The 10302-nt window shown below is 32.2% G+C and overlaps 1 protein-coding gene across 2 annotated transcripts in view; it reads left to right on the top strand.

Moving 5' to 3' along the window:
• Positions 1–210: 210 nt before the first annotated feature.
• LOC107493734 (uncharacterized) overlaps positions 211–10302 on the top strand; it is a 32897-nt gene continuing 22805 nt past the window's right edge. Inside the window, exons 1-5 of one of the 2 annotated variants that reach the window (XM_016114791.3) lie at positions 211–665; positions 772–866; positions 947–1004; positions 3932–4123; positions 4247–4323. In XM_016114791.3, the coding sequence (XP_015970277.1) occupies positions 512–665; positions 772–866; positions 947–1004; positions 3932–4123; positions 4247–4323 (576 nt within the window). In that variant the 5' untranslated portion in view covers positions 211–511. The remainder of the gene's footprint in view (positions 666–771; positions 867–946; positions 1005–3931; positions 4124–4246; positions 4324–10302) is intronic. The other variant, XM_016114789.3, reaches the window with a different exon arrangement.

Below are 10302 nucleotides of genomic sequence, written 5' to 3'. Positions count from 1 at the left end.
TTATTATATTTTTTTCAAATTTTTTGAATAAAAAAAATAAATTAAATTTTTATAATTTATTCTAATTTATCACCAAATAAAATAATAACACAAAATTTTGTATGTCTATTTATCAGTGTCTTATCTTGTCTTCCTATAAAAAATAAACGCAGCTTTAAAGTCGTTTTCATCTTTTAATGAACAAGAGACCGAAAGAGAGTGTGGGTCTCTGTTGTTTACATTATTATTACACAACCCCCCTTTTCCGTTCCGATATTCTAACGAACTAAAGAATGGTAGCTGAACACGCATACCCTCACTCAATCTTCAAAACTCCAACTTAACACCACTTCACACGCCTTTAATTTTCCGCTACCTTTCTTAAATAATGAGAAGAAAAACAGCAACAAAAGCACAGCATGGTTGGTTATGCATATACCTTTAATTCTTAATATATATAGGACAAGAATAAGGCACCATGATTGAAGAGCGTTAAAGTTTCATTTCGACTACTAGCAGTAAACTAATATTAATGGATTGGTCTAGCTCTGGCATCACTACATGGTTTAGAAGGCATCATCACCACACAAAATTGAGAGTGGTTGGCATTCTTATTTTGAGTCAACTTGTTTCTCTAACTCTTGCTCTCCTAAGCCTCACTTCCTCTGTCATCTCCCAAAAATTCGGTATCGTTATTATTTCCCCAACTCTTTCTTCTTATTCTATTTATTTGTTTGTTTTTGTTAAAGAAAATTTCTGCAGTTTAACATACATGTTGGACATATTATACAGGCGTTTATGCGCCTCTCACTCAGAGTCTCTTTGTCTACGCATCTTTGGCTTTGGTTTATGGAACTATCTTGCTCTTTAGGAATCAAAAACCTCTGGTTTGTATCTATATATATGAAGTGAATTTGAATTTGAATTTAATTTAGGTTTCATGAGTTGCTTATATTGATCTGTGCAGGGTTTTTGGTATTGGTATTTATTGTTAGGTATTGTTGATGTTCAGGGCAATTATTTGGGTAAGTCTCTGCCTCTCTTTCTATTGTTCTTATCTATTTTTAGAAAAGCTGACGCTAATCTTTTTCTGTTAAATTTAGAAGATACACTAGAACTAGAACTAGAATAAGAAAACTTTGGCAGGTGAGATTCAGATATTAGCTAAAATCATTTGAGCTGGTGAGAAAGCAATTGTAGAATATTTTTATGGGTTCCCCTTTGTGTTTTGGTCAAGCAAGCATTTATTTATTGCCAGACCACCCAAAATGGAGAAATTATTGTATGCTGGTGGATATATTTTATTCATTGAGAATTATTGTTATCGGGTGAATATTTTTTATTAATATTAACCAATATTTTAAGTTAATATTTTTACTTTTAAATTATTAAAATTTATTGTTTAAAATTTAATGTAAAAAGACTTTTTTTTAATATTTATTACTATAAGGTTTCACAATTTTTTAATTGTCATTTTATGAATCGATAAAATACAACTCACCTAAATACTTTGTCAACATGTAATAATTTCTCCCAAAATCGGTATATAGGTTGGGTAATTGGGTTATAAACTATGGTCTATGCATATATTTTGAATTTCTTTGTTTCTCCTGTTATGGATGGAAAAAATGAGTTTTATATATATACTAAAATATATTAATACGATTGCCATTAGAATATTTTTTTCTTGGAAATTCTTGTGTGGTCTTGTAACACATTTAAGGTTTGCACTAGTTTTCACGGGTAAATTTCGTAAATAACATAGTTGGATATTATATATGAATATCCTAGATATAATTTAGTTATAATTTTTTCCTGATTTCTTTTATATAAATTATCGGAGAATAACACGATTTTACAATTTTAATGTAAATTACTGCATGTTGCAACGATTAGTTAGTAGTGTGTTATTCAGAATCAGTACATCTCCCAATTTACTAAGAGATATACGTGGAGTAATTTACCCATCTACTAAATATTGTAACTAGTGATTTTTAGTTGGACAGGTATAAATTGTGCCAACTTGTTACGATTTAGCTTCGCACAGAGGAATATAAAATAATTGCAATAAATTTTTAAACTGAGAATGCTTGCAATAGTTAAAAAAACAAGAGTTATAAAAATTTACTCAGCGTAAATCGTTCCATCTTGCAACAGAGTACAACTAATTTTTTATATAGTTATTGTAAATATTTTTATAGCTTAAAATTTTTTATTGTAGCACTTTTTATAATAATGGTAAGCATTTTTATAAAGTTTAAAAAAATTTATTACAAGCATTTTTTATAATTATTATAAATTTTTTATAAAATTAAAACTTTTTTATTATGCTCATTATTTTATACTCTTATAGCAAGCTAAATCGTAATAAGTAAGATTTTTTATACTTATTTTTTATAATACGATTTATACTCAGTTTAACTAAATTATTTTAGGCGGACACCAAGTAGGATGGTGAGTTAGCCTCTCTCTCTCTCTCTCTCGCTCTCTCTCTCTCTCTCTCTCGCAGTCGCCGTCGCCGTCGCCTCAGTCTAGGTCGCGGTGGCCCTCCTATGCTCCTGTCTCCTTTAACTTTTAATCTTACCGTCCTTTTCGTTTCTTCTCTCTCTCCGTCTTTCTCCTCCTCTCCCCTTCCCCTTTCCTTCTTTTCCTCTGTTTTCCATTTTTTCTTTCACACCACTCCGCCGCCACTTTATCTCATTCTCTTTTTATCTCCTTTTTTCTTGCTTTCAGTTTCGTGATTTTTTTTTTTGCTTTTTTTTTAGAGATTTAAATTTGTAATTTAGATCTAGATCTAAGATAACTTTTTTTCGGACCTGAATTTAGCTCTGTCTTCTTGATTTTATAATTCATCTGTGATTTTTTTTTTGGTAGTATTTTGGTTCTTTTTTTTTGTTGCTGGTGGTGTTCTAATGTTGCTGATCTTATCAGATTTAAAAGAAAAACTTTTCAAATAAATAGTTTTAATTATAAAAAAATGTTTAGAATTAGAAAATATTCAGATTTATACGAAAAAGAAGAAGATGCATCTTATTAGCTTGCATCACATGCATGTGGATACAAAAATAAAAGAGATTTTGTTCAGTTTTTGTTTTTACTTTTTAAAATTTTTAATAATCAAATATTAGTTTTAGTATCATATTATAGTTCAAGACATGAAATATTTATCTTCTTATTATTTATGTAGAATTGATATTTCTTTAATATTCGTGTTATTTGGTTTTTTTATAATTAAAAATTTGTTTTTTCCTGTCAAAAAAAGTTAGGATGGTGAGTTATATCCCTAATAAATCATGAGATGTTGCAGTGATTTACGTGAATGACACACTACTAACTAATTTGTTGTAGGTGCATCGGTTTACGTTAAAATTATAAATCGTATTACCTATAATGATTAAATCATGTAATCCTGTAATAATTTACATAAAAAACACATAAATATAACCAAATTGTATTAAGATATTCATGTAATTTATCCCATTTTTGCAATGCTCTTTTTTTCATAATTTTTTAGAATAATATTAAAAATTAAGTAAAAAATGAATGATTGTAAATTCTCCTTAAACATACATTAAATATATTTTATATTAATTTATAAAAAATAATACTAAAAAATAATAATATAAAATTATCTTATTTAACTTAATTAATATCTAATAATTTTTTATATATAATATCTATAATTACATATTTATTTATATCTAAAATTATTTGTTTATTTTAATAATAATTAAGGAATACAAAATAAAAAGTAGATACATTTAAAAAAAAAAGCAAATTATGGCTTCCAAGTCCCAAACTTTTATTCTGTGTGAATTTTAGATACTGAAGCAATTTCCACAGCGCCACCATTTTACTTATTTGGCCTTGTATGCAGTTAATAGTTAATTTAGAATTCAGGATTTAAGCAATTTTTCCTGTTATTTTTTTGCTTCTATTACCTTGTATGCAGTTAACAAAGCATATCAGTATTCGTCAATTACTAGTGTGACCCTACTCGATTGTTGGACAATACCTTGGGCCATTCTATTCACATGGATTTTCCTTGGCACAAGATATTCTTTATGGCAGTTAAGTGGTGCAGCTATATGTGTACTTGGCCTCTGTTTAGTCATGTTTTCTGATAGTGAAGTTGGTGGTGGAGGTAATATTTCTTGATTAATTCTATTGGAACTAAGTCTTCTGAATGTTTTGTAATAATGATAAGATTGTCTTATAGAAAATAATAATCCAACGCTAAATTTTTTATTTTTTATTTTTTCTAAAGGCGGTTCAAAGCCTCTCTTAGGTGACGTACTTGTGATTGGAGGAACACTTTTCTACGCAATTAGCAATGTTGGTGAGGTATGTGAATCAAAGACTATTTATCTTAAACTTTATGATTATAGACGAAGAGAAGCAGATAACATCTAGAATAAATAACTGAAGAAAGCAAAAGTGGATTTTACTAATAAAGAGAAAGGTTAATTACAAGTTTTATGTCTCACAATAATATTCGATATCTAAAAAATTTATAAATATGAGATACTATTTATTTTAGAATAATTTTTAAAATTGAGTTAGGCGCGCACTTAATTTTAAAAAAATTACACGATACTAAAGCTCATTTTCTTCTTCACGTACTGAACTAAGATGGATCACCTTCAATTACAACACGTATCTACGAAAACCACCAACTTCAGGTGAGCACATGTTGCTCAATACATCAACTATAATTACATTTTTTAAGAGATAAATTATATTATTTTCATCCTTAAATTTTTATTAAAATTTTGATATTATTTTTTAAAACAAATGTGTGTAATATTAAATGATATATTTTTTGAATAGAAAAAAAATGATTGTGAGTTGAAAAAATGCAAACAAGAAAGAGAATAGATTTTGAGTAAAAAAATTTCCTTAAATCTTAACACAATAAGATATCTGTGTTATAGTCTTTGACACACTCCAACATTATTCTGTCGGTACTTGAACTTACTTAACCTCTTGAGTTAAAACTAAGTTAGCCTAACCTTTAGTATTTAGCAAAAAAGTTAAGAACACAAAAGAACACAAGAGAAAGAAAGTTTTGGTAGAAAGAACACTATATTATTCAAGTATTTATTACAAATGACTCATCCATCCAAACTCTAACTTTCACTCCCTATTTATAGCCATCCACCTCCTAAATGGATGATTAGGATTAATCTAATCAACGGTCCAAATTGATCATCTAGAACTTTCACTACAAATATATATCCTACCATATTTCTCTAAATACTTCTAGATTATTCCATACTACTCTTCATACATATATATACACCTACACTCTTCTAGAATACTCTATGACCTTCCAGAATCTTCTAGAATCTTCTAGGCTATTTCAAGACCTTCTAGGACATTCTAAAACGTTCTGAAACCATCTATAGCATTCTCAAACACTCCTGAAAATCATACAAACACTGTTAAATTTAACCATCTAAAATTTACTGTGACATCCTTCCCAACCTATTGCGCAGACGTTCTCATCGCGTTTTGTTCATGACAGCGCTCTAGGTGTTCTTAGAATTGCCACAAATTTTCACTAGCTTCCCAACTAGCTTCAGTTATCGAGACTCCTTTCCACTTAATCAAGTATTGGATACTTGGTGGTACTCCTTTCATAATGTGATTAGATAAGATCTCTTTGATTTTCTTATCAAAGGATCTAATCATCACAAGAGGAGCACGATTCGAGTCACCTCTACTCAGTTTCTCTTGGTCTCCATGATATGATTTAGGCATACTTACATAGAAGATGGGATGGATCTTCATAGAGGAAGGGAGTTGTACTTTTAAGCAACCTCTCCAACATGTCCAATGATCACAAATGGCCCTTCATATTTGTGAATCAATCTCTTATGAACCTTGCGAAAGGCTTTGAATTGTTGTGGAAGAAGTTTAATCATTACCTTGACTCCCACTTGATAGGTTGTATGCCTCCTCTTCTTATCTGTCTATTTCTTCATCATTTTTGTGGCTTTGTCGAGGTAAGAATGAGTGACATCTTTTTGTTCTTCCTAATACTTAATCATATGATAAGTTTCAGGGCTCTTTCCTAAGTAAGAGGAAGAAAGAGAGTGTAGTATAAGCGGTTGTTATCCTGTCACAATCTCGAATGGACTATTCCTTGTGGACTCACTCCTTTGTAGATTGTACGAGAACTAGACAATGTCTAGGAGTTTTGTCTAGTCCTTCTGATTAGCGCTTACGAAATGCCTCAAGTAATACTTGAGTAAGGCATTTACTCTCTCCGTCTGCCTATCAGTTTGAGGATGGAATAGTGTCGAGAATTGAAGTTTCGATCCAAGAAGTTTGAACAACTTTATCCATAGTCGTCCTGTGAAGCGTGGATCTTGATCACTGACGATGCTCTTAGGTAATCTCCAATACTTCACCATATTCTTGAAGAATAATTGTGCTACTTCCTCTGTAGTGCAATTAGTATAGGAGTAGGTATAAAAGTATCATATTTCGAAAATCAATCCACTATCACGAGGTTAGATCCAAACTCCTTATAAGGCAGAGATGAAATCTAGAGAGATACTTTTTCACAGTCGCTCTGATGGAGGCAAAGGTTCCAACAACCCACTTGGTGCTTTATTTTCAATCTTATCTTGTTGGCACACAAGATAAGTCTTCACATAGCTATCCACTTCATCTCTCATTTGAGGCCAATAATAGGAAGATTCAATGAGTGCCAAGGTCCTTTGCTGACCTTGGTAATCAGCCCACTTGGTGTCGTGCCATTCTCTCACCAAATTTCTTCTTAGATTTTTCTACTTAGGGACGTATAGTCTTCTCCCTTTGGTGTAGAGAAGGTCGGCTTCTAGCAAAAATCTTTTGGTCTTACCTTCTCTAGCCAACTCTACCAACTTCTTGGCTAATGGATAATAATGTAAACCTTCTTTGATGATGCGTATAATGTCTTCTTTGACCAAGGAAATGGCTATCATCTTATATGGTGCTAAGACAGGCGGCTTTGCTTCTAACTTCAATTCAATCTTATGATCTACCTTCCTCTTAGATGGTAGTTGCTTTGGCAACTCGAAAGGCATCACATCCTTATTCTTTTCAAAGACTTCCTTGATTTTAAGGGGAACAACTTCTCCTTCAAACGTTGACTTCTCTTATAGTAAAGTCAAATATATCATCTCCCCCTTCTTGAACCCTTTCTTGAGTTGCATAGCAGAGAAAATCGGTGGTCGTCCTCCAACTTTAGAGACTGTAGGGACTATGCATGGAAATCCTTTCTCTATGACGCATAATATGTCGTAGTAAGGTATGGGTATTAAATTTGCCTTTGTAAGTCTATCCCGATAACTATCTTGAAATAATCCATGGGTGCTACTAAGAAATCTATAAGACCCTTCCAAGAACCAAGAATAATCTCAACCCCTTTTGTTACTCTCTTAAGAGTTTCACCCTTGGTATTTACGGGTTTGAACCAGCCATTATTTTTGCTGATCTTCAACCCAAGCCTCTTTGCTTCATTAAGCGTGATGAAGTTGTGTGTAGTACCAGTGTCGATCATAGCCATAATGGGTTTTTCATTGATAAAGGATTTGACATGCATCAAGCCTTTCTTTTCTACAAGGCTTGACTCTTTGCCCTTCACAGCCTCTCATTCTTCAGCGATAGATGCCAAAGTCCCTACTTGGGATAGTCCTTCATTTGGTGTGGTCCCTTGCACACAAAGCATCCTCCTTTGGGCACAAAAACTTTCTTCTTTTCTTCGTACTCTTTTTTTGAAGAGTACTAACCTTCCTTCTTGGTTGAGAAACTCTTCTCCTTGTCTCCCCCACCTTTAGCAGAACTAGGCTTGGAGGAAGACTTGGTTTAGAGTCTCTCCGATAATACTCAGTGAGTGATTCAGTCACCACGATGGCCTCATCGACATCCTTAACATTTCTTCTTTGTAATTCTTGTTTCACCCAAGGTTAGAGTCCAACAATGAAGAAGAACAACGTATCCTCTGATGCTAAGTTAGGGGTTTGAAGCATGAGAGTAGTGAATTCCTTTATGTAGTTGCTAATCGTACTATTGTGCTATAACTCCTTCAACTTCTTCCTTGCTTCATAGACCACATTCTCAGGGAAGAATTTTCATTTCAACTCCCTTTTGAAATCTTTCCATGTGGCTATGTTGAAAGTACCATTCTCCATATCTACATATTTTTCACTCTACCACAAAGTAGCATTATAAAAAAGGTAGAGAGCTACAGTGCGTACTTTTATTGCTTCTTCGACGATCCCTTGGCCTTCGAAATATCACTCCATTTGCCATAGGACGTTGTCTACCTCTTGAGCATTGACGATTGGATTTTTGACGGTTTAGAATTTCACAAATGAATTCTCGTTGCAAGTATAGTTTCTAAACCAATCACTAATCCTTTCATACAAAAAGTTATTTGTCACTAAAACAAACCCCTAAATTTATAAACCGAAGTATTCAAACCTCGGGTCGTTCTCCCTAGGAATTGTAATGAAGTGTCTTGTTATTGGTTTGAGTTGTTTTGGGGTTTTGGATAAGAGACATGAAAGTAAATGGCAATGAAAATAAACTAACAACTATAAAAGGCTCTTGGAAAGGTATGAGAACTAGAAGTTCTATCCTAGTTATCCTTCTCAATTGTGATGAGAATTGTTCATTGCTACCATTTAGTTAACCTTTACTAGCAAGAATAGAATCTAACAACAATTATTGAAAGGAATTAATAACAACAATTAAAAGAAACACATTTATTATGAATTACCTTGAATTGAATTGAAAGAAAATGGAAGGAACAAGAGTAGATCTACAACAAAGTATAAGAACAACATAAAGGAAATTACAATAAAAGAATAGAGGAAGATGAATGTAACAACAAAGAATTGAAATGTAGAAGTAGAAGAAAGCAAAGATTAAAAACCTAGATCTAAGAACTAATCCTAATCCTAATCCTAATTCTAGAGAGAAGTGAGAGCTTCTCTCTCTAGAAACTAATTTTAACTACTAAACTAAACTAATGGTAACTAACATGTGTTTCCCTCTTCACTCCTTGGGTTAAATAGCATCAGAAATGAAAAGTAACTAAAATAAGAAATTAATAAGATAAACTAAGAAAATTAAGGTAATAGAACAAAGAAAGGTAAAAGAAACTAGACGAAAACAAGAATTAAAAGGAGAAATTAAAGAGAAATTAAAGTAATAACCCTAACTTCTAGAGAGAAAGGGGAGCTTCTCTCTCTAGAAAATGACCTACAACATGATAAAAGCTAAACTTAATTTCTTCCCCCCTTGTTTCCTCTTGAATTCTGTTAGAAGTAGCTTCAGAAATGAGTTAGATTGGGTTCTGGAGGCCCAAAAATTACTTCCAACGAGTTACAATTAATGATGTCACATGCCAAGACTTGTGCCTATGCACAGGTGTGTGCGTACGCACACTTGCTAAATCTTAACTCGTGCATACGCATACATTGTGTGCGTATGCATATATTGTGTGCCTATGCACACTTAAACTCATGTCCATTAAACTCAAGTTATGATCACTTTAGTACCGAGAGGTCAGGTTGACAGCTTTACAAATCCTTCATTTCTTGAATTCTCTCGTTTTGCATGCTTTCCTTCCTCACTTTTTCAATTCATATTTGCCTTGAAAACCTTAAATTACTCAACAAACACATCAAGGCATCAGATGAAATTAAACTGAATAAAATTTAGCAAATAAGGACTTAAAGAGCATGTTTTCACTTTTAAGCACAATTTAGGGAAAATTTACTAAACCATGCTATTTCATTGAATAAATATGGGTAAAAGGTCATAAAATCCCTTAAATTTAACACAAGATAAACCCTACAAATGGGGTTTATCAACCTCCCCACAATTAAACCATGCATGTCCTCATGCTTAAACCAAGAGAAAGCAAAGGGATCAACATTTATTCAATGAAAACTAACTAAATGCAATCTACCTATATGAAACTATCTACATGAATGCAATTGCTTGGTCAAAATAAATTAATTCCCAAGAAGCATATATAAGCACAAGGGCAAAAGGTATTAACAACCATGCCAAACCACAATTGAATTGAGCTATTAAATATTTTTACAAACTTGCATGAAAGGAGGTGATCATTGGTGGAAACATGTAATTGAGCATCAAACCCTCACCGGATGTATTTGCACTCTATTCACTCAAGTGTTTAAGGTTGATTCACTCAATTCTCTCCTAATCATGCTTTCTAAGATTTGTTTTTCTTCTAACAATCGACATATATTTCATGCATGCATACAAGTATCATGAGGTCTTTTCTTTAGGTTGTAA

Source organism: Arachis duranensis, chromosome 6, assembly GCF_000817695.3.
Source record: "Arachis duranensis cultivar V14167 chromosome 6, aradu.V14167.gnm2.J7QH, whole genome shotgun sequence".
NCBI classification, from domain to species: Eukaryota; Viridiplantae; Streptophyta; class Magnoliopsida; order Fabales; family Fabaceae; genus Arachis; species Arachis duranensis.
Note: the sequence above shows the minus strand (reverse complement) of the source record. Positions and strands in the feature narration are given on the sequence as shown.